The 25,000-nt window shown below is 48.3% G+C and overlaps 2 protein-coding genes across 2 annotated transcripts; one reads left to right on the forward strand and one right to left on the reverse strand.

Moving 5' to 3' along the window:
* Positions 1-104: 104 nt before the first annotated feature.
* LOC115191294 (protein flightless-1 homolog) lies at positions 105-18,847 on the forward strand (the record flags this gene model as incomplete). Its single annotated transcript, XM_029749163.1, is given in 14 exon segments — positions 105-130; positions 2,136-2,307; positions 3,393-3,497; positions 3,730-3,921; positions 6,426-6,524; positions 9,789-9,878; positions 10,715-10,854; positions 11,404-11,620; positions 11,927-12,081; positions 12,347-12,407; positions 14,367-14,495; positions 15,458-15,670; positions 16,019-16,084; positions 18,712-18,847. Coding segments are annotated over 14 exon segments (1,800 nt in total), but the record flags the coding sequence as incomplete, so codon positions are not given.
* Positions 18,848-19,871: 1,024 nt separating this feature from the next.
* LOC115191296 (variant surface antigen F-like) lies at positions 19,872-20,788 on the reverse strand. Its single transcript, XM_029749165.1, has 2 exons — positions 20,389-20,788; positions 19,872-19,885 (listed from the first exon to the last, which is right to left on the reverse strand). Exons 1-2 carry the CDS (start codon positions 20,786-20,788, stop codon positions 19,872-19,874), a joined length of 414 nt encoding a protein of 137 aa, XP_029605025.1.
* Between the last annotated feature and the right edge of the window lie 4,212 nt (positions 20,789-25,000).

A 25,000-nucleotide genomic window follows, 5' to 3' on the forward strand; every position in this document is an offset into this window, starting at 1 on the left:
ACTAACACACCAACACTACTCTGGTACCACTAAGGCCCGGTAACTAACACACCTCACTACTCTGGCTGGTACCACTAAGGCCCGGTAACTAACACACCAACACTACTCTGGCTGGTACCACTAAGGCCCGGTAACTAACACACCATCACTACTCTGGCTGGTACCACTAAGACCCGGTAACTAACACACCATCACTACTCTGGTACCACTAAGGCCGGTAACTAACACACCATCACTACTCTGGTACACTAAGACCCGGTAACTATCACACCATCACTACTCTGGTACCACTAAGACCCGGTAACTAACACACCATCACTACTCTGGTACCACTAAGACCCGGTAACTAACACACCATCACTACTCTGGCTGGTACCACTAAGACCCGGTAACTAACACACCATCACTACTCTGGTACCACTAAGGCCCGGTAACTAACACACCATCACTACTCTGGTACCACTAAGACCCGGTAACTAACACACCATCACTACTCTGGTACCACTAAGGCCCGGTAACTAACACACCATCACTACTCTGGTACCACTAAGACCCGGTAACTAACACACCATCACTACTCTGGTACCACTAAGACCCGGTAACTAACACACCATCACTACTCTGGTACCACTAAGACCCGGTAACTAACACACCAACACTACTCTGGTACCACTAAGGCCCGGTAACTAACACACCAACACTACTCTGGTACCACTAAGACCCGGTAACTAACACACCATCACTACTCTGGTACCACTAAGACCCGGTAACTAACACACCATCACTACTCTGGTACCACTAAGACCCGGTAACTAACACACCATCACTACTCTGGTACCACTAAGACCGGTAACTAACACACCATCACTACTCTGGTACCACTAAGGCCCGGGTAACTAACACACCAACACTACTCTGGTACCACTAAGGCCCGGTAACTAACACCACAACCACTACTCTGGTACCACTAAGACCCGGTTAACTAACACACCCATCACTACTCTGGTACCACTAAGGCCGGTAACTAACACACCATCACTCTGGTACCACTAAGACCCGGTAACTAACACACCATCACTACTCTGGTACCACTAAGGCCCGGTACTAACACACCATCACTACTCTGGTACCACTAAGGCCCGGTAACTAACACACCAACACTACTCTGGTACCACTAAGGCCCGGTAACTAACACACCAACACTACTCTGGTACCACTAAGACCCGGTAACTAACACACACCATCACTACTCTGGTACCACTAAGGCCCGGTAACTAACACACCATCACTACTCTGGTACCACTAAGACCCGGTAACTAACACACCATCACTACTCTGGTACCACTAAGACCCGGTAACTAACACACCAACACTACTCTGGTACCACTAAGACCCGGTAACTAACACACCATCACTACTCTGGTACCACTAAGACCCGGTAACTAACACACCAACACTACTCTGGTACCACTAAGACCCGGTAACTACACACCATCCTACTCTGGTACCACTAAGACCCGGTAACTAACACACCATCACTACTCTGGTACCACTAAGACCCGGTAACTAACACACCATCACTACTCTGGTACCACTAAGGGGGGAGAGAGGAGGTGTTTCTGACTGTGTGTCTGTGTGTGTTTGTCTCTTTGTGTGTGTGTGTGTGTGTCTCTGTGTGTGTGTGTCTGTGTGTGTGTGTCTCTGACTGTGTGTGTTTCTGACTGTGTGTGTGTTTCTGACTGTGTGTGTGTTTCTGACTGTGTGTTTCTCTGTGTGTGTGTGTGTCTCTGTGTGTGTGTGTTTGCGTGTGTGTGTGTTCCTGACTGTGTGTGTGTGTGTGTTTGCGTGTGTGTGTGTTTCTGACTGTGTGTGTGTGTGTGTTTGCGTGTGTGTGTGTTCCTGACTGTGTGTGTGTGTTCCTGACTGTGTGTTTGCGTGTGTGTGTTCCTGACTGTGTGTGTGTGTGTGTGTGTGTGTGTGTGTGTGTGTTCCTGACTGTGTGTTCCTGACTGTGTGTGTGTGTGTTCCTGACTGTGTGTTCCTGACTGTGTGTGTGTGTTCCTGACTGTGTGTGTGTGTGTGTGTTCCTGACTGTGTGTGTGTGTGTGTGTGTGTGTGTGTGTGTGTGTGTGTAGGCTGTTTGCAGAGAAGATCAATAAGAACGAACGTAAAGGGAAGGCAGAGATCACCACCATGCAGCAGAGTCAGGAACCTCCCAACTTCTGGGAGGTTCTGGGAGGACAACCTGAAGAGATACTCAAACACGTCCCTGAGGACTTCACGCCCGTACGACCCAAACTATACAAGGTGACCCCTGGCCTCTAACCCCTGACCTCTAATCAGACACGTCCCTGAGGACTTCACACCCGTACGACACAAACTATACAAGGTGACCCCTGACCTCTATCCCCTGACCTCTAACCCCTGACCTCTAATCAGACACGTCCCTGAGGACTTCACGCCCATACGACCTAAACTATACAAGGTGACCCCTGACCTCTAACCCCTGACCTCTAATCAGACACGTCCCTGAGGACTTCACGCCCATACGACCCAAACTATACAAGGTGACCTCTAACCCCTGACCTCTAATCAGACACGTCCCTGAGGACTTCACACCCGTACGACCCAAACTATACAAGGTGACCTCTAACCCCTGACCTCTAATCAGACACGTCCCTGAGGACTTCACACCCGTACGACCCAAACTATACAAGGTGACCCCTGACCTCTAACCCTGAACTCTAATCAGACACGTCCCTGAGGACTTCACACCCGTACGACCCAAACTATACAAGGTGACCTCTAAACCCTGACCTCTAATCAGACACGTCCCCGAGGACTTCACACCCGTACGACCCAAACTATACAAGGTGACCCCTGACCTCTAATTGTTGATCTGGGTCTGGGCTAATGTTGTTGTTGTTTAGGTGGGTCTGGGTCTGGGTCTAATGTTGTTGTTGTTTATGTGGGTCTGGTTCTAATGTTGTTGTTGTTGTTAAGTGGGTCTGGGTCTAATGTTGTTGTTGTTGTTTATGTGGGTCTGGGTCTAATGTTGTTGTTGTTGTTTATGTGGGTCTGGTTCTAATGTTGTTGTTGTTGTTGTTTAGGTGGGTCTGGGTCTAATGTTGTTGTTGTTGTTTAGGTGGGTCTGGGTCTGGGTTAATGTTGTTGTTGTTTAGGTGGGTCTGGGTCTAATGTTGTTGTTGTTGTTTAGGTGGGTCTGGGTCTAATGTTGTTGTTGTTGTTTAGGTGGGTCTGGGTCTAATGTTGTTGTTGTTGTTTAGGTGGGTCTGGGTTAATGTTGTTGTTGTTGTTTAGGTGGGTCTGGGTCTGGGCTAATGTTGTTGTTGTTTAGGTGGGTCTGGGTTAATGTTGTTGTTGTTGTTTAGGTGGGTCTGGGTCTGGGTTATCTGGAACTCCCTCAGATCAACTACAAGCTGTCAGTGGAACACAAAGACAAAGTCAAACTGGACAAACTGCCGGAACTACGACTGGTAACTATGGCGTAACTATGGCGTAACTATGGTGTAGTTAAACTGTATATGTAACCTGCTCTGTCATAATCAGCCTGTCTGTCTCTCTCTCTGTCTGTCTGTATTTCTCTCATCTCTACCTGTCTCTCTCTCTCCTCTACCTGTCTCTCTACCTGTCTCTCTCTCTGTCTCTCTGTCTCTCTCTGTCTCTGTCTCTCTCTGTCTCTCTCTGTCTCTCTCTCTGTATCTGTAGCTCCAGACCCTGCTGGACACTAAAGGAGTGTACATCCTGGACTGTCTGTCTGATGTGTTTATCTGGATTGGGAGGAAGTCTCCTCGTTTGGTGAGAGCAGCCGCCCTGAAGCTGGGACAGGAAGTCTGCACCATGCTGCACCGGCCCAAACACGCTACTGTTACCAGGAACCTGGAGGGGACCGAGTGCCAGGTAGGCAGATACCCTCCCGGAGGTTTACACTCCAACCCTGTTACCAGGAACCTGGAGGGGACAGAGTGCCAGGTAGGCAGATGCCCTCCTGGAGGTTTTAACTCCAACCCCGTTCCTGGAGAGATATCCTCCTGGAGGTTTTAACTCCAACCCTGTTCCTGGAGAGAGACCCTCCTGGAGGTTTTAACTCCAACCCTGTTCCTGGAGAGATATCCTCCTGGAGGTTTTAACTCCAACCCTGTTCCTGGAGAGAGACCCTCCTGGAGGTTTTAACTCCAACCCTGTTCCTGGAGAGAAACCCTCCTGGAGGTTTTAACTCCTGGCCTTGTGTTGAGGGTTATTGTCCTGCTGAAAGGTCTCTGTGTCTGGTGGGAAGCAGACTGAACCAGTTTTTCCTCCAGGATTTTGTCTGTGCTTCGCTCTATTCCGTTTCTTTTTATCCTAAAAAGCTCCATAGTCCTTGCCAATGACAAGCATACCCATAACATGATGCAGCCACCGCCATGCTACAAAATATGAAGTGGTACTCAGTGATTTGTTTTATTGGATTTGCCTAAAAAATAACACTTTGTATTCATGACAAAAAGTTAATTTCTTTGCCACATTTTTTGGCAGTTTTACTTTAGTGCCATATTGCAAACAGGATGAATGTTTTTGTGAACATTTGTATTCTGTACGGACTTCCTGCTTTTCACTTTGTCATGTTTGTATTGTGGAGTAACGACAATGTTAACCTCCGGTTTGTCCTTTCGCTGCCATTAAACTCTGGAACTGGGGCTTCCGAGTGGCGCAGCTGTCTAAGGCGCTGCATCTCAGTGCTAGAGGCGTCGCTACAGACCCTGGTTTGATTCCAGGCTGTATCACATCCGGGCCGTGATTGGGAGTCCCATAGGGGCGGCGTTAGGGTTTGGCCGGGGTAGGCCGTCATTGTAAATAAGAAGTTGTTCTTAACTGACTTGCCTAGTTAAATAAAATGTAAAAATAAAATTTTGTCACCATGGTGAAATCGCTGAGCGGTTTCCTTCCTCTCCGGCAACTGAGTTTGGAAGGACGCCTGTATCTTTGTAGTGACTGGGTGTATTGATACACCATCCAAAGTGTAATTTAATAACTTCCCCATGCTCAAAGGGATATTCAATGTCTGTTTAAAATAAAAAAATGTTTTAACCATCTAGATGCCGATCTTTGCATTGGAAAACCTCCCTGGTCTTTGGTTGAATTTGTGTTTAAAATTCACTGCTCAACAGGAGGGACCTTATAGATAATTGTATGTGTGGGGGTACAGAGATGAGGTAGTCATTCAACAATCATGTTAAACGATATTACTGCACACAGAGTGAGTCCATGCATCAACGTAGCCCTTAACCAACAACACAGTTTACAAAATAAGAAATTAAAGGAACAAGTAATTAAAGAGCAGCAGTAAAATAACAATAGTGAGACTATATACAGGGTATTACGGTACAGAGTCAATGTGGAGGCTATATACAGGGTATTACGGTACAGAGTCAATGTGGAGGCTATACACAGGGGGTACCGGTACAGAGTCAATGTGGAGGCTATATACAGGTATTACGGTACAGAGTCAATGTGGAGGCTATATACAGGTATTACGGTACAGAGTCAATGTGGAGGCTATATACAGGGTGTTACGGTACAGAGTCAATGTGGAGGCTATATACAGGGGGTACCGGTACAGAGTCAATGTGGAGGCTATATACAGGGGGTACCGGTACAGAGTCAATGTGGAGGCTATATACAGGGTATTACGGTACAGAGTCAATGTGGAGGCTATATACAGGGTATTACGGTACAGAGTCAATGTGGAGACTATATACAGGGGGAATATAAAAGTTCTGCAACTGGCAGCTTCATTAAATAGTACCCGCAAAACACCAGTCTCAACGTCAACAGTGAAGAGGCGACTCCGGGATGCTGGCCCCTTGACTTATTCCAGATTATGTTGTTACATCCTGAATTTAAAATGGATTACATTTTGATAAATATAAATGACTTGGCAAGAGCTCTACTGACTTGGCAAGGGCTCTACTGACTTGGCAAGGGCTCTACTGACTTGGCAAGGGCTCTACTGACTTGGCAAGGGCTCTACTGACTTGGCAAGGGCTCTACTGACTTGGCAAGGGCTCAGATGACTTGGCAAGGGCTCGGATGACTTGGCAAGGGCTCGGATGACTTGGCAAGGGCTCGGATGACTTGGCAAGGGCTCTACTGACGTGGCAAGGGCTCTACTGACTTGGCAAGAGCTCAGATGACTTGGCAAGGGCTCTACTGACTTGGCAAGAGCTCAGATGACTTGGCAAGAGCAAGAAAAATACTTAACTCGAGTTAACAGGACATTCTAACTCCTCCCTCCTTTCCAAGTGGAATGATGTCCTGAAGGTTGACTCCACACACTCTCTTCTCTCTCCTCTCTCTCTTTCTCTCTCTCTCTCTCTCTCTCTCTCTCTCTCTCTCTCTCTCTCTCTCTCTCTCTCTGTCTCCAGGTGTTCAAGTCTAAGTTTCAGAACTGGGATGATGTCCTGAAGGTGGACTACACCAGAGCAGCTGAGAGTGTAGAGCAGCAGCAAGGATTACAGGGGAAGGTGAGTAACACGACCTGTCGTGAAGGGGTGTATGCTAGCTAGCTACAGGGGAAGGTAGGGGTGTATGCTAGCTAGCTACAGGGGAAGGTAGGGGTGTATGCTAGCTAGCTAGCTAGCTACAGGGGAAGGTAGGGGTGTATGCTAGCTAGCTACAGGGGAAGGTAGGGGTGAATGCTAGCTAGCTACAGGGGAAGGTAGGGGTGTATGCTAGCTAGCTACAGGGGAAGGTAGGGGTGTATGCTAGCTAGCTACAGGGGAAGGTAGGGGTGAATGCTAGCTAGCTACAGGGGAAGGTAGGGGTGTATGCTAGCTAGCTACAGGGGAAGGTAGGGGTGTATGCTAGCTAGCTACAGGGGAAGGTAGGGGTGTATGCTAGCTAGCTACAGGGGAAGGTAGGGGTGTATGCTAGCTAGCTACAGGGGAAAGTAGGGGTGTATGCTAGCTAGCTACAGGGGGAGGTAGGGGTGTATGCTAGCTAGCTAGCTACAGGGGAAGGTAGGGGTGTATGCTAGCTAGCTACAGGGGAAGGTGTATGTGTTGTGTAGGGGTGTATGCTAGCTAGCTACAGGGGAAGGTAGGGGTGTATGCTAGCTAGCTAGCTAGCTAGCTACAGGGGAAGGTAGGGGTGTATGCTAGCTAGCTACAGGAGAAGGTAGGGGTGTATGCTAGCTAGCTACAGGAGAAGGTAGGGGTGTATGCTAGCTAGCTACAGGGGAAGGTGTGTGTTGTGTAGGGGTGTATGCTAGCTAGCTGGCTAGCTAGCTCCCTCTATCAACTAGCTTAGTGTAGCTCTACTAATGATCCTTTACTTTGCTACTTGATGGTGCCTTAACTCCTGACCTTTAACGCTGACCCCTAACTCTAACCCTGCCATCTGCTGTCCTGGACGTGTGATTGACTCAGGACCTTAACTCCTGACCTTTAACCCTGACCCCTAACTCTAACCTGTCTAACAGAACACAGAGGGTGTTCTTTAACTTCTTGGGCCTATGTGGGACGTTAGCGTGCCACCCGTGGCGCACCCTATCAACAGCAGGTGCATTTCAAGAGCGGCAAATTTGAAACCAAATAAATGTCAAAATTTAAATTTCTCAAACATACAACTAAGTTACACCCTTTGAAAGATAAACATCTCCTTAATCTAACCACGTTGTCCGATTTCAAAAAGGTTTTACGGGGAAAGCATAAAGTTAGGTTATGTTAGGAGAGTACATTGACAATAGCTGTGTGTAATGCATTGTCGATTCAAAGACAGGCGTCACCAAAACCATAAAATCAGCTAAAATTATGCACTAACCTTTTACAATCTCCATCAGATGACACTCCTAGGACATTATGTTAGACAATGCATGCATTTTTAGTTCTATCAAGTTCATATTTATATCTAAAAACAGCGTTTTACTATGGCGTTGATGTTCAGGAAATCGTTTCCCTCCAATACCGGGAGTCAAGTCATGACAACAAAATAATTAATTAATATTAGAAAACATTGGTAAAATATTATATTGTCATTCAAAGAATTATAGATTTACATCTCTTGAACGCAATGGACTTGCCAGATTTAAAATTAACCTTACTGGGAAATCACACTTTGCAATAATCTGAGCACTGCGCCAGAAAAATACGCATTGCGATACAGACTAACCGCCATGTTGGAGAGATCTAAAATACTATGTAAATAATCCATTACCTTTGATTCTCTTCATCAGATGTCACTTCCAAAGAATCCCAGGTCCATAACGAATGTAGTTTTGTTCAAAAAAGCTCATCATTTATGTCCAAAAACCTCCGTGTTGTAGCACATGATCTAAGCCAGCCGGACTTCACTTCCCGAACGGAAAAAATATATTTACGTTCGTTCAAACATGTCAAACGTTGTATCGCATAAATCATTAGGGCCTTTTTTAACCAGAACATGAATAAATTTCAAGGCGGACCATTGGGTTCTCTTTTAAAACGTTTCGGAATGAGAGTACCCACCATCAACTCGCGCGCAAGGTGTCTAATGGGCCATCGCCGTTCCAAGGCTCTTCTTCAGTCAGATCTCAGAGTAGAAGACTCAAAACACTTTGTAAAGGCTGGGGACATCTTGTGGAAGCAATAGGAAGTGCCAAAACATTCCTCAGCCCCTTTGTTTTTCAATGGCATAGGCTGAAAGTCAATTCAACACATCAGGAATCCACTTCCTGTCAGAATCTGTCTCAGAGTTTTGCCTGCCAAATGAGTTCTGTTATACTAGACACCATTCAAACAGTTTTAGAAACTTTAGGGTGTTTTCTATCCAAACCTGAACAATAATATGCATATTCTAGCTTCTGAGTTGGTGTAATAGGCAGTTAAAAATGGGCACATATATTTTCAAAAAATTCTCAATACTGCCCCCTATACCCTAACAGGTTAATGGAAACCTCTCCAACATATTCCAGGTAGAATCAGGAATTCCCCAGGGCAGCTGTCTAGGCCCCTTACTGGTAGAATCAGGATGTACCCAAGGCAGCTGTCTAGGCCCCTTACTGGTAGAATCAGGATGTACCCAAGGCAGCTGTCTAGGCCCCTTACTGGTAGAATCAGGAATTCCCCAGGGCAGCTGGCTAGGCCCCTTACTGGTAGAATCAGGAATTCCCCAGGGCAGCTGTCTAGGCCCCTTACTGGTAGAATCAGGATGTCCCCAAGGCAGCTGTCTAGGCCCCTTACTGGTAGAATAAGGAATTCCCCAGGGCAGCTGTCTAGGCCCCTTACTGGTAGAATCAGGAATTGCCCAAGGCAGCTGTCTAGGCCCCTTACTGGTAGAATCAGGAATTGCCCAAGGCAGCTGTCTAGGCCCCTTACTGGTAGAATCAGGAATTCCCCAGGGCAGCTGTCTAGGCCCCTTACTGGTAGAATCAGGAAGACCCCAAGGCAGCTGTCTAGGCCCCTTACTGGTAGAATCAGGAATTCCCCAGGGCAGCTGTCAAGGCCCCTTACTGGTAGAATCAGGAATTCCCCAAGGCAGCTGTCTAGGCCCCTTACTGGTAGAATCAGGAATTCCCCAGGGCAGCTGTCTAGGCCCCTTACTGGTAGAATCAGGAATTCCCACGGGCAGCTGTCTATGCCCCTTTTTTACTTTTTAGAAACCTTTACTAATGACATGCCACTGGCTTTGAGTAAAACCCTTTAGTACCATGCAGACAGGGACATTTGACATGTTTGGATCCTGTTTTTGTACATTTGATTGGTGGATTCAAATAGTCTTTTAAAATGTGTGACCTGTCTTGTCTGTCTCAGGTGAAGAAGGATGCTGAGAAGAAAGACGAGATGAAGGCTGACCTCACCGCCCTCTTCCTCCCCAGACAACCCCCCATGGTCCTCACTGAGGTAAACAGCTCTCTTCCTAACCCAGACAACCCCCCATGGTCCTCACTGAGGTAAACAGCTCTCTTCCTCCCCAGACAACCCCCCCATGGTCCTCACTGAGGTAAACAGCTCTCTTCCTCCCCAGACAACCCCCCATGGTCCTCACTGAGGTAAACAGCTCTCTTCCTCCCCAGACAACCCCCCATGGTCCTCACTGAGGTAAACAGCTCTCTTCCTAACCCAGACAACCCCCCATGGTCCTCACTGAGGTAAACAGCTCTCTTCCTAACCCAGACAACCCCCCATGGTCCTCACTGAGGTAAACAGCTCTCTTCCTAACCCAGACAACCCCCCATGGTCCTCACTGAGGTAAACAGCTCTCTTCCTCCCCCAGACAACCCCCCCATGGTCCTCACTGAGGTAAACAGCTCTCTTCCTAACCCAGACAACCCCCCATGGCCCTCACTGAGGTAAACAGCTCTCTTCCTCCCCAGACAACCCCCCATGGTCCTCACTGAGGTAAACAGCTCTCTTCCTCCCCAGACAACCCCCCATGGCCCTCACTGAGGTAAACACTTCTCTCTCCCTCCCTCTCCCCCCTCCTCCTCTCCCTCCTCTTCCCCCTCCCTCCCTCTCTCTCCTCCTCCTCCCTCCTCTCTCTCCCTCTCCCGCTCCTCTCCCCCTCTCTCCTCCTTTCCCTCTCCCTCTCTCCTCCTCTCCCCCTCTCTCCTCCTTTCCCTCTCCCTCTCTCCTCCTCCTCTCCCTCCCCCCTCCTCTCTCCTCCTTTCCCTCTCCCTCTCTCCTCCTCCTCTCCCTCCCCCCTCCTCTCTCCTCCTCTCTCCCCCTCCTCTCTCCAGGCAGAGCAGATGATGGAGGAGTGGAATGAGGATCTGGATGGAATGGAGGGATTTGTGTTGGAGGGGAAGAAGTTTGCTCGTCTGCCAGAGGAGGAGTTTGGACACTTCCACACACAGGACTGTTACGTCTTCCTCTGCAGGTACACACACACACACACACACACACAGACAGAGACAGACAGAGACACACACACACACACACAACACAACACACCACACACACAGAGACACACAGAGAGACACACACAGGACTGTGGGTCTGTCTCAGGACTGTAGGAGGACTGCGGGTCTGTCTCAGGACTGTAGGAGGACTGCGGGTCTGTCTCAGGACTGTAGGAGGACTGTGGGTCTGTCTCAGGACTGTAGGAGGACTGCGGGTCTGTCTCAGGACTGTAGGAGGACTGCGGGTCTGTCTCAGGACTGTAGGAGGACTGCGGGTCTGTCTCAGGACTGTAGGAGGACTGCGGGTCTGTCTCAGGACTGTAGGAGGACTGTGGGTCTGTCTCAGGACTGTAGGAGGACTGTGGGTCTGTCTCAGGACTAGGAGGACTGTGGGTCTGTCTCAGGACTGTAGGAGGACTGTGGGTCTGTCTCTGGACTGTAGGAGGACTGTGGGTCTGTCTCAGGACTGTAGGAAGAATGCGGACATACTATGGACTGAATGAAGTGGTGTGTGTGTGTGTGTGTAGGTACTGGGTGCCAGTAGAATACGACGATGAGGACAAGGAGAAGAAGGAGAGACACGGCCACCACGGAGGAGAGGAAGAGGAGGAGGAGAGAGTGGAGGAAGACTTCCAGTGTGTTGTGTATTTCTGGCAGGGCAGGCAGGCCTCTAACATGGGCTGGCTCACCTTCACCTTCTCTCTGCAGAAGAAGTTTGAGAGTCTCTTCCCCGGGAAACTGGAGGTGTGTACACACACACACACACACACACACACACACACACACACACAGAGACACACAGCAGGACTAGACATCCCTCTTCCCTGGGAAACCAGAGGTTCCTAATGTTTTGTCCCCTGTCGGTGTTCCTAATGTTTTGTCCCCTGTCGGTGTTCCTAATGTTTTGTCCCCTGTCGGTGTTCCTAATGTTTTGTCCCGTGTAGGTGTTCCTAATGTTTTGTCCTCTGTAGGTGTTCCTAATGTTTTGTCCTCTGTAGGTGTTCCTAATGTTTTGTCCTCTCGGTGTTCCTAATGTTTTGTCCTCTGTAGGTGGTCCGTATGACCCAGCAGCAGGAGAATCTCAAGTTCCTGTCTCACTTCAAGAGGAAGTTCATCGTTCATAAAGGGAAGAGGAAACAGAAGGTCGATGCCGCTCAGCCCTCCCTCTACCACATACGCACCAATGGCAGCGCTCTCTGTACCAGGTACCCCTCCTCCCTCTACCACATACGCACCAATGGCAGCGCTCTCTGTACCAGGTACCCTCCTCCCTCTACCACATACGCACCAATGGCAGCGCTCTCTGTACCAGGTACCCTCCCTCTACCACATACGCACCAATGGCAGCGCTCTCTGTACCAGGTCACATGACTCTAGAACGGCTGTGACGAGGAGACGTTTTTCAATGAGGAAGAGTTAACCAACTGGAGCTCTCCTCTCTCTCTCTCTGTCTCTCTCTCCCCCCCCCAGGACGATCCAGATAGGAACGGACTCCAGTAACCTGAACTCAGAGTTCTGCTTCATCCTCAAGGTCAGTTATATACCTGAGACACACTGACCTCTGACCCCTAACCTGAGATACACTGACCTCTGACCCCTAACCTGAGACACACTGACCTCTGACCTGAGACGCTCTGACCTGAGATGCACTGACCTGACCTGAGACGCACTGACCTCTGACCCCTAACCTGAGACGCTCTGACCCCTAACCTGAGACGCACTGACCCCTAACCTGAGACGCACTGACCCCTAACCTGAGACGCACTGACCCCTAACCTGAGACGCACTGACCCCTAACCTGAGACGCACTGACCCCTAACCTGAGACGCACTGACCCCTAACCTGAGACGCACTGACCCCTAACCTGAGACGCACTGACCCCTAACCTGAGACGCACTGACCTCTGACCCCTAACCTGAGACGCACTGACCTCTGACCTGAGACACTCTGACCTTCTGACCTCAAAAACACAGGAAATATCACACTGATTAAAAACCTTTAACTTGTCAGAACTTTAATTGAGTGTAAAATGTCAGCCGCTTAACCTCTCTGGGCCACCGTAGTCAACAGCCAGTGGAATCGCGTGGCGCGATATTCAAATACCTCAAAAATGCTATAACTTAAATTTCTCAAACATATGACTATTTTACACCATTTTAAAGACAAGACTCTCGTTAATCTAACCACATTGTCCGATTTCAAAAAGGCTTTACAGCGAAAGCAAAACATGAGATTATGTCAGCAGAGTACCCAGCCAGAAATAATCAGACACCCATTTTTCAAGCTAGCATATAATGTCACAAAAACCAAAACCACAGCTAAATGCAGCACTAACCTTTGATGATCTTCATCGGATGACACTCCTAGGACATTATGTTATACAATACATGCATGTTTTGTTCAATCAAGTTCATATTTATATCAAAAACCAGCTTTTTACATTAGCATGTAACTAGCATGTGACTAGCATTCCCACCGAACACTTCCGGTGAATTTACTAAATTACTCACGATAAACGTTGACAAAATGCATAACACTTATTTTAAGAATTATAGATACAGAACTCCTTTATGCAATCGCGGTGTCCGATTTTAAAATAGCTTTTCGGCTAAGCACATTTTGCAATATTCTGAGTACATAGCCCGGCCATCACGGTGAGCTATTCAGACACCCGCCAAGTTCGGGGCAACCTAAACTCAGAATTACTATTAGAAAAATTGGATTACCTTTGCTGTTCTTCGTCAGAATGCACTCCCAGGACTTCTACTTAAACAACAAATGTTGTTTTGGTTCCAAATAATCCATAGTTATATCCAAATACCTCAGTTTTGTTCGTGCGTTGAGGTCAGTATCCGAAGGATAATGCGCAAACTTATTTCGTGACAAATAAATAAAAAATATTCCATTACCGTACTTAGAAGCAAGTCAAATGCTGTTTAAAATCAATTTTTATGCTATTTTTCTCGTAAAATAGCGATAATATTCCAACCGGGCAACGTTGTATTCATTCAAAGGCTGAAAGAAAAAAATGGAGGAGTCTCGTGAACGTGCATCTGTCTCACTGTCCCCAGGCAGTCCACTTACAAACTCTGCTGCTGTACTTTGCCCAGAGACAGGAGACACATCATTCCACTTTCTGAACGCTTTAGAGAGCCAATGGAAGCCTTAGAAAGTGTCACGTTACAGCACAGATGCTGTATTTTTGATAGAGATGCAACAGAAGGACAACAAATTGTCAGACAGGGCACTTCCTGTATGGAATCTTCTCAGGTTTTTGCCTGCCATATGAGTTCTGTTATACTCAGACACCATTCAAACAGTTTTAGAAACTTCAGAGTGTTTTCTATGCATATTGTCGTTTCTGGGCAAGAGTAGTAACCAGTTTAAATTGGGTACGGTTTTTATCCGGCCGTGAAAATACTGCCCCCTATACCCCAACAGGTTAATAGTGTATTGACTGACGTGTGTGTGTGTGTGTGTGTGTATGTAGGTGCCGTTTGAGAGTACAGACAACCAGGGGATAGTCTATACCTGGGTGGGCCGGGCTGCTGACCCTGATGAGGCCAAACTGGCTGAAGACATCATGAACTGTCTGTTTGATGATACCTACAGCAAACAGGTACGTCTGTCTTTATACCTGTCTGTCTTTATACCTGTCTGTCTTTATACCTGTCTGTCTTTATACCTGTCTGTCTTTATACCTGTCTGTCTGTTATACCTACAGCAAACAGGTCTGTCTGTCTTTATACCTGTCTGTCTGTCTGTTATAGCTGCCTGTCTGTCTCACCTACAGCAAACAAGTATAGCTAACATCCTCAATCAATTAATTAATTAATTGATCCTTTATTTAATTAGGCCAGTTAAGAACACATTCTTATTTACAATGACGACCGTGGCAGTTTGACTGGTAACCATGGAACCTCTGACCGTGGCAGTTTGACTGGTTACCATGGAACCTCTGACCGTGGCAGTTTGACTGGTAACCATGGAACCTCTGACCGTGGCAGTTTGACTGGTAACCATGGAACCTCTGACCGTGGCAGTTTGACTGGTAACCATGGAACCTCTGACCGTGGCAGTTTGACTGGTAACCATGGAACCTCTGACCGTGGCAGTTTGACTGGTAACCATGGAACCTCTGACCGTGGCAGTTTGACTGGTAACCATGGAACCTCTGACCGTGGCAGTTTGACTGGTTACCATGGAACCTCTGACCGTGGCAGTTTGACTGGTTAACATGGAACCTCTGACCGTGGCAGTTTGACTGGTTACCATGGAACCTCTGACCGTGGCAGTTTGACTGGTTACCATGGAACCTCTGACCGTGGCAGTTTGACTGGTTACCATGGAACCTCTGACCGTGGCAGTTTGACTGGTTACCATGGAACCTCTGACCGTGGCAGTTTGACTGGTTACCATGGAACCTCTGACCGTGGCAGTTTGACTGGTTACCATGGAACCTCTGACCGTGGCAGTTTGACTGGTTACCATGGAACCTCTGACCGTGGCAGTTTGACTGGTAACCGTGGAACCTCTGACCGTGGCAGTTTGACTGGTAACCACGGAGCTCCTGTCTCCTAGGTGATCAACGAGGGGGAGGAGCCGGAGAACTTCTTCTGGGTGGGGATTGGCTGTCAGAAGGTGTACGACGAGGACGCTGACTACATGAAGTACGCCAGACTGTTCCGCTGTTCCAATGAGAAGGGATACTTCGCCGTGTCGGAGAAATGCTCCGACTTCTGTCAGGATGACCTGGCCGACGATGACATCATGCTGCTGGACAACGGCCAAGAGGTGGGACGAGCTGTCTATACACCTGGACACGACACCTGTCTATCTATATACACCTGGACACTACACCTGTCTGTCTATATACACCTGGACACTACACCTGTCTGTCTATATACACCTGGACACTACACCTGTCTGTCTATATACACCTGGACACTACACCTGTCTATCTATATACACCTGGACACTACACCTGTCTATCTATATACACCTGGACACTACACCTGTCTATCTATATACACCTGGACACTACACCTGTCTATCTATATACACCTGGACACTACACCTGTCTATCTATATACACCTGGACCCTACACCTTTAATAGTGTTTTCTGTCTCTCTCTCTGTCAGGTGTACATGTGGGTGGGAACTCAGACCAGTCAGGTAGAAATTAAACTCAGCCTCAAAGCCTGCCAGGTGAGATATGTGACCCTCTCCCGCCCAAACAGTAATGATTTGTTTCTATAGTTTTACTATATCTTTACTGTGTCTAGAGTCTGTCAGTCTATTGTTTTACTATATCTTTACTGTGTCTAGAGTCTGTCAGATTATATTGTTTCCTCCAGGCGGTTCTGTCTCTCCTCCAGGCGGTTCTGTCTCTCCTCCAGGCGGTTCTGTCTCTCCTCCAGGCGGTTCTGTCTCTCCTCCAGGCGGTTCTGTCTCTCCTCCAGGCGGTTCTGTCTCTCCTCCAGGCGGTTCTGTCTCTCCTCCAGGCGGTTCTGTCTCTCCTCCAGGCGGTTCTGTCTCTCCTCCAGGCGGTTCTGTCTCTCCTCCAGGCGGTTCTGTCTCTCCTCCAGGCGGTTCTGTCTCTCCTCCAGGTGGTCCTGTCTCTCCTCCAGGCGGTTCTGTCTCTCCTCCAGGTGGTAATATAATGGTTGTTCCGTCTCTCCTCCAGGTGGTTCTGTCTCTCCTCCAGATGGTAATATAATGGTGGTTCTGTCTCTCCTCCAGGCGGTTCTGTCTCTCCTCCAGGTGGTAATATAATGGTTTTTCTGTCTCTCCTCCAGGTGGTAATATAATGGTTTTTCTGTCTCTCCTCCAGGTGGTAATATAATGATGGTTCTGTCTCTCCTCCAGGCGGTTCTGTCTCTCCTCCAGGCGGTTCTGTCTCTCCTCCAGGCGGTTCTGTCTCTCCTCCAGGCGGTTCTGTCTCTCCTCCAGGCGGTTCTGTCTCTCCTCCAGGCGGTTCTGTCTCTCCTCCAGGCGGTTCTGTCTCTCCTCCAGGCGGTTCTGTCTCTCCTCCAGGCGGTTCTGTCTCTCCTCCAGGTGGTTCTGTCTCTCCTCCAGGTGGTAATATAATGGTTGTTCTGTCTCTCCTCCAGGTGGTTCTGTCTCTCCTCCAGGTGGTAATATAATGGTGGTTCTGTCTCTCCTCCAGGTGGTAATATAATGGTGGTTCTGTCTCTCCTCCAGGTGGTAATATAATGGTTGTTCTGTCTCTCTTCCAGGTGGTTCTGTCTCTCCTCCAGGTGGTAATATAATGGTGGTTCTGTCTCTCCTCCCGGCGGTTCTGTCTCTCCTCCAGGTGGTTCTGTCTCTCCTCCAGGTGGTAATATAATGGTTTGTCTGTCTCTCCTCCAGGTGGTTCTGTCTCTCCTCCAGGTGGTAATATAATGATGGTTCTGTCTCTCCTCCAGGTGGTTCTGTCTCTCCTCCAGGCGGTTCTGTCTCTCCTCCAGGCGGTTCTGTCTCTCCTCCAGGCGGTTCTGTCTCTCCTCCAGGCGGTTCTGTCTCTCCTCCAGGCGGTTCTGTCTCTCCTCCAGGCGGTTCTGTCTCTCCTCCAGGTGGTAATATAATGGTTGTTCTGTCTCTCCCTCCTCCAGGTGGTTCTGTCTCTCCTCCAGGTGGTTCTGTCTCTCCTCCAGGTGGTTCTGTCTCTCCTCCAGGTGGTAATATAATGGTTGTTCTGTCTCTCCTCCAGGTGGTAATATAATGGTTTTTCTGTCTCTCCTCCAGGTGGTTCTGTCTCTCCTCCAGGTGGTGATATAATGGTTTTTCTGTCTCTCCTCCAGGTGGTTCTGTCTCTCCTCCAGGTGGTTCTGTCTCTCCTCCAGGTGGTTCTGGTTCTGTCTCTCCTCCAGGTGGTTTTGTCTCTCCTCCAGGTGGTAATGTAATGGTTGTTCTGTCTCTCCTCCAGGTGGTTCTGTCTCTCCTCCAGGTGGTTCTGTCTCTCCTCCAGGTGGTTCTGGTTCTGTCTCTCCTCCAGGTGGTTTTGTCTCTCCTCCAGGTGGTAATGTAATGGTTGTTCTGTCTCTCCTCCAGGTGGTTCTGTCTCTCCTCCAGGTGGTGTTATAATGGTTTTTCTGTCTCTCCTCCAGGTGGTTCTGTCTCTCCTCCAGGTGGTGATATAATGGTTTTTCTGTCTCTCCTCCAGGTGGTTCTGTCTCTCCTCCAGGTGGTTCTGTCTCTCCTCCAGGTGGTTCTGTCTCTCCTCCAGGTGGTTCTGGTTCTGTCTCTCCTCCAGGTGGTTTTGTCTCTCCTCCAGGTGGTAATGTAATGGTTGTTCTGTCTCTCCTCCAGGTGGTTCTGTCTCTCCTCCAGGTGGTTCTGTCTCTCCTCCAGGTGGTTCTGGTTCTGTCTCTCCTCCAGGTGGTTTTGTCTCTCCTCCAGGTGGTAATGTAATGGTTGTTCTGTCTCTCCTCCAGGTGGTTCTGTCTCTCCTCCAGGTGGTGTTATAATGGTTTTTCTGTCTCTCCTCCAGGTGGTTCTGTCTCTCCTCCAGGTGGTGATATAATGGTTTTTCTGTCTCTCCTCCAGGTGGTTCTGTCTCTCCTCCAGGTGGTTCTGTCTCTTCTCCAGGTGGTTCTGTCTCTCCTCCAGGTGGTTTTGTCTCTCCTCCAGGTGGTAATGTAATGGTTGTTCTGTCTCTCCTCCAGGTGGTGTTATAATGGTTTTTCTGTCTCTCCTCCAGGTGGTTCTGTCTCTCCTCCAGGTGGTGATATAATGGTTTTTCTGTCTCTCCTCCAGGTGGTTCTGTCTCTCCTCCAGGTGGTTCTGTCTCTCCTCCAGGTGGTGATATAATGGTTTTTCTGTCTCTCCTCCAGGTGTACATCCAACACATACGTTCTAAGGAGTCGGAGACGCCCAGGAAGCTGCGTCTGGTCAGGAAGGGGAACGAACCCCACTGCTTCACACGATGCTTCCACGGCTGGGGCGCCTTCAAGACGCCGCCCGCGTAGACACGCCCACGTAGAAACACACAGCATAGACACGTCTACGTAGAATCACACAGCGTAGACACGTCCACATAGAAACACACAGCATAGACACGTCCGCTCTACGTAGATGCAGCTTTGTGTTCTACCTGAAAGAGACGCTTTATCATATCAGCACACGTTTTATCTGCTGGATGTCACCCTTCCTGTTCCCCTCCTTCCTCCTTCCTGTTCCCCTCCTTCCTCCTTCCTGTTCCCCTCCTTCCTCCTTCCTGGTCCCCTCCCTCCTCCTTCCTGTTCCCCTCCCTCCTCCTTCCTGTTCTCCTCCCTCCTCCTTCCCGTTCCCCTCCCTCCTCCTTCCCGTTCCCCTCCCTCCTCCTTCCTGTTCCCCTCCCTCCTCCTTCCTGTTCCCCTCCCCCCTCCTTCCCGTTCTGCCTGATCTCCGTGGCGACGATGCAGCCGTTTCTGACGTCCCAGAGAGAGAGAATGTTTCAGTGATCGGTCCTGGCCTGGCCGTAGATATAGTTATACCAGATATAGATGTATATTTACTAGACTGCCATCTTCTACTGTACTGCAGCAGCTCTACGTGCGCACGCCTGGCTGTAATTGTGTGCACGCTCCTGATGTCACTTGCAGACACTGTATTTATGGGTTTTATATGAGAATAAAGTTTCACGAAACATGCTGTCTGTCTGCTAACTGGGTCTCAAGTGGAGTTGACTTTCCTTTTACAGTTTTTCAAGGTCATTTACGTTTACTATGCAACCTTTTTGTGGCGGGGGAAAAAAAACAGATTTTTCAGGGGTGCTGCAGCACCCTCACCTCCATTGGCTGTGACGGACCCGGCCGCCCGACGGACACCCAGATACAACTGTGGGAAGCTTTGGACCAGCATCCCTGTGGAACGCTTTCAACACTTTGTAGAGTCCGTGTCCCGACGAATTGAGGCTGTTCTGAGGGCAGAAGGGGGGTAGAACTCCCAACGTTAATGACTTAAGGTGTTCCTAATGTTTTGTCCACTCAGTGTAAACGACTTTAGATTTATTTTACCTTCTGATCGCTGGAGACGGGAGACCAGTCGTCACGGAGACCAGTCGTCACGGCAGCAAACTGAATCATATCAACTTTCCCACAGCTTTGTGGGTATTGTTAGATGTTAGAGCTTAGAAAACACCTGCAATAACATCTATGTGTATACGACCAAATAAAATGTGATTTTGATTTGTTAAAGTCGATGAAAACGCAGTTATGTGGAATTGAAATTGTACGGCCTTTTAATAACTTGCAGGGATGTGACGTCTAGTCCGAAGTCTTTCAGGACACCTGAGTGTCCCGGCATCTGTTGGTCTGATTGGTCCCTTTAATCACACGGTTCGTTCCCTTCAGTTGGTTTAACCGGCAGCGGACCACCCTGCACCCCACCGCTGGCTTTAACCGGCAGCAGACCACCCTGCACCCCACCGCTGGCTTTAACCGGCAGCAGACCACCCTGCATCCCACCGCTGGCTTTAACCGGCAGCAGACCACCCTGCACCCCACCGCTGGCTTTAACCGGCAGCCTACCACCCTGCACCCCACCGCTGGCTTTAACCGGCAGCCTACCACCCTGCACCCCACCGCTGGCTTTAACCGGCAGCGGACCACCCTGCACCCCACCGCTGGCTTTAACCGGCAGCGGACCACCCTGCACCCCACCGCTGGCTTTAACCGGCAGCCGACCACCCTGCACCCCACCGCTGGCTTTAACCGGCAGCGGACCACCCTGCACCCCACCGCTGGCTTTAACCGGCAGCGGACCACCCTGCACCCCACCGCTGGCTTTAACCGGCAGCCTACCACCCTGCACCCCACCGCTGGCTTTAACCGGCAGCCTACCACCCTGCACCCCACCGCTGGCTTTAACCGGCAGCGGACCACCCTGCACCCCACCGCTGGCTTTAACCGGCAGCGGACCACCCTGCATCCCACCGCTGGCTTTAACCAGCAGCGGACCACCCTGCACCCCACCGCTGGCTTTAACCAGCAGCGGACCACCCTGCATCCCACCGCTGGCTTTAACCAGCAGCGGACCACCCTGCACCCCACCGCTGGCTTTAACCAGCAGCGGACCACCCTGCATCCCACCGCTGGCTTTAACCAGCAGCGGACCACCCTGCACCCCACCGCTGGCTTTAACCAGCAGCGGACCACCCTGCATCCCACCGCTGGCTTTAACCAGCAGCAGACCACCCTGCATCCCACCGCTGGCTTTAACCAGCAGCAGACCACCCTGCATCCCACCGCTGGCTTTAACCAGCAGCAGACCACCCTGCATCCCACTGCTGGCTTGCTTCTGAAGCTAAGCAGGGTTGGTCCTGGTCAGTCCCTGGATGGGAGACCAGGTGGTGTTGGAGGGCCAGTAGGAGGCACCCTTTCCTCTGGTCTAAAAAATATCCCAATGCCCCAGGGCAGTGATTGGGGACACTGCCCTGTGTAGGGTGCTGTCTTTCGGATGGGACGTTAAACGGGTGTCCTGACTCTCTGAGGTCATTAAAGATCCCATGGTGCTTATCGTAATAGTAGGGGTGTTAACCCCGGTGTCCTGGCTAAATTCCCAATCTGGCCCTCATACCATCAGGGCCACCTAATCATCCCCAGCTTCCGATTGGCTCATTCATCCCCCCTCCTCTCCCCTGTAACTATTCCCCAGGTCGTTGCTGTTTTATTTCATTTGTTCCGTTATGAGAGACTCGTTACTAAAGGCTCTTCCACAACACATTGTGGGCGCTGCTCGTTAGAAGGTTGTATGAAAGAAACTCATCGCTGTATTTGGGTTTCATGATGTCAGAACTTGTGGCTCGTTTGAGTCCATTTGATGACAGCGGTGAGTGATAGGGAGTGGGAATAACAAGTCAGTAACTGATAAATGGGAATAACAAGTCAGTAAATGGGAATAACAAGTCAGTAAATGGGAATAACAAGTCAGTAAATGGGAATAACAAGTCAGTAACTGATGAAATGGGAATAACAAGTCAGTAACTGATAAATGGGAATAACAAGTCAGTAACTGATAAATGGGAATAACAAGTCAGTAAATGGGAATAACAAGTCAGTAAATGGGAATAACAAGTCAGTAAATGGGAATAACAAGTCAGTAACTGATGAAATGGGAATAACAAGTCAGTAACTGATAAATGGGAATAACAAGTCAGCGACTGATAAATGGGAATAACAAGCCAGTAACCGACAGCGCTGCGTCGTGTGTTGCTGAATGAGCTTCAACAAAACTGCAGGACTGAATCAAACCATCGTTTCCATAATTTCATGCTTAAAGGCTGTTTTTTTTTTATTCATACATTTATTCAGAGAACATAATGTAGCCACACCTGCAGAGCGTGTTGTGTGACTAAATAAGGCACGTCTGAATACTAAGCGTGTAGGAAAAGCATATATATATATTTTATTTAAGTCAGTTAAGAACTAATTCTTATTTACAATGACGGCCTACCCCGGGCCAAACCCGGACGATGCTGGTCCAAATTGTGCGTCGCCCTATGGGACTCCCAATCACAGCCGGATGTGATACAGCCTGGATTCAAACCAGGGACTGTAGTGACGCCTCTTGCGCCACTCGGGAGACCATGTGTCTTCGGACAGTATTCAGACCCCTTGACTTTTTCCACATTTTGTTACATTACAGCCTTATTCTAAAATAGATTTAAAAAATGTTAATCGGCAATCTACACACAATAACCCCATAATGACAAAACGAAAACAGGTTTTTATAATTTTTATTACAAATAAAAACATACCTTTATAATAAACAGTACCAGTCAAAAGTGGACACACCTAGTCATTCCAGGGTTTTTCTTTAATATTGTAGAATAATAGTGAAGACATCAAAACTATGAAATAACACATGGAATCATGTAGTAACCAAAAAAATGTATATTTAAAATTCTTCAAAGTAGCCACCTTTTGCCTAGACAGCTTGGCATTCTCTCAACCCGCTCATGAGGTAGTCACCTGGAATGGTAGTCACTTCAATTAACAGGTGTGCCTTGTTAAAAGTTCATTTGTGGAATTTCTTAATGTGTTTGAACCAGTCAGTTGTGTTGTGACAAGTAGGGGTGGTATACAGAAGATAAGCTCTATCTGGTAAAAGACCAAGTCCATATTATGCCAAGAACAGCTCAAATAAGCAAAGTGAAACAACAGTCCATCATTACTTTAACACATGAAGGTCAGTCAATACGGAAAATGTATAGAACTTTGAAACCCTGAAATGAGTAGGTGTGTCCAAACTTTTGACTGGTATTGTAAGTGTTCAGACCCTTTGCTATGAGACTCAATTGAGCTCAGGTCCATCCTGTTTCCATTGATCATCCTTGAGATGTTTCTACAACTTGATTGGAGTCCACCTGTGGTAAATTCAATTGATTGGACATGATTTGGAAAGGCACACATACCTGTCTATATAAGGTCCCACAGTTGACAGTGCATGTCAGAGCAAAAACCAAGCCATGAGGTCGAAGGAATTGTCCGTAAAGAGACAGGATTGTGTCGAGGCACAGATCTGGGGAAGGGTACCAAACATTTCTGCAGCATTGATGGTCCCCAAGAACACAGTGGCCTCCATTTATTCTTAAATGGAAGAAGTTTGGAACCACCAAGACTCTTCCTAGAGCTGGCCGCCCGGCCAAACTGAACAATCGGGGGAGAGAAGAGCCTTGGTGACCAAGGGAGGTGACCAAGAACCCAAATGGTCACTCTGACAGAGCTCCAGAGTGACGGAAACTGCTCCAGAGCGCTCAAGACCTCTCACTGGGGGCGAATGTTCACCAACAGGACAATGACCCTAAACCCACAGCCAATCTCTGCGTGAGCTTGAGAGGCTCAGCAGAGAAGAACATGAGAAACTCCCCAAATACAGGTGTGCCAAGCTTGTAGCGTCATACCCAAGAAGACTCAAGACTGTAATCGCTGCCAAAGGTGTTTCAACAAAGTAAAGAGTCTGAATACTTATGCAATGCTATTTCAGTTTATTTATTTATTTATACATTTGCAAAATTGTCTAAAAATCTGTTTTTGCTTTGTCATTATGGGGTATCGTGATGTCATTATGGGGTATCGTGATGTCATTATGGGGTATCGCGATGTCATTATGGGGTATTGCGATGTCATTATGGGGTATCGTGATGTCATTATGGGGTATTGTGATGTCATTATGGGGTATTGTGATGTCATTATGGGGTATCGTGATGTCATTATGGGGTATCGTGATGTCATTATGGGGTATTGTGTGTCGATTGATGAGGGGGAAAAAACAAATTTAATACATTTTAGAATAAGGCTGAAAGGTAACAAAATGTGGGCAAAGTCAAGGGGTCTGAATACTTTCCAAATGCACTGCATGTAGGCAAGGCAGGAATCCCTAAGACATAAATCGGCACTTTGTATTTTTAAACAGCCACTACAAATGAAGCTAACTAAAGCCATCACTTGGTCAAAATCTAATAGGAGTGATGGGGGGGGTTATGTAATGCCGTTTAAAACAGGCATAACACCCTTAAAGTAATGTCCAACCAAATAATTAAATACAGTTGAATCAACTGAAATTATATTACTTGGTTTGACATTACTATAAAAAGATGGCTGTTTAAAGAAAAACAAACCATGGATCCCAGTTTCTCCCGGCCCGTAGACTACCGTCAGGACGTCAAGCAGATAGACAGACATGAAGCCACCAGACCTCCAGGGCCACGTTCAGTAACCAGACAGACAGACAGACAGTTTAGGAGTAAATACTTTATTAACATTCTCCTTCAGCACCACCTCTACAGGAAATAGAGACTCTGTTCCTGGTTCCCATGGCTACGAGTGGTTAGTTAGTGAGACAGGCGGAGGCAGACCCTCCTCTCTGCTCTGTTACAGTCCTTAATGAGGTCCCTTTAACACAAGAGGTCCCCTGTGGTCCCGTGACCCAACCACAGAATACTGCTTAGCGTTAACTATGGTGACAGGTTCTAAGTTCTCTGATCGTTTGGTAGAACCTGTTTCGTCTCCTCTGGGTCTCAACCTAAAAATATTTTACATTGTAAAAGTAAAAAAAAAAAAAAAAAGGTTAAAACAATTGTTGACTTGTGATAGGTCCTCCTCTGTTACCCAGAACACACTGCTTCACCCAGACAGCGTC

Source organism: Salmo trutta, unplaced genomic scaffold (genome assembly GCF_901001165.1).
Source record: "Salmo trutta unplaced genomic scaffold, fSalTru1.1, whole genome shotgun sequence".
Classification (NCBI taxonomy): Eukaryota; Metazoa; Chordata; class Actinopteri; order Salmoniformes; family Salmonidae; genus Salmo; species Salmo trutta.

What these genes read in the sequence shown, in the direction of transcription:
- LOC115191296 (XM_029749165.1), bottom strand. Translation starts at nt 20,788, where the DNA reads ATGCAGGGTGGTCCGCTGCCGGTTAAAGCCAGCGGTGGGGTGCAGGGT.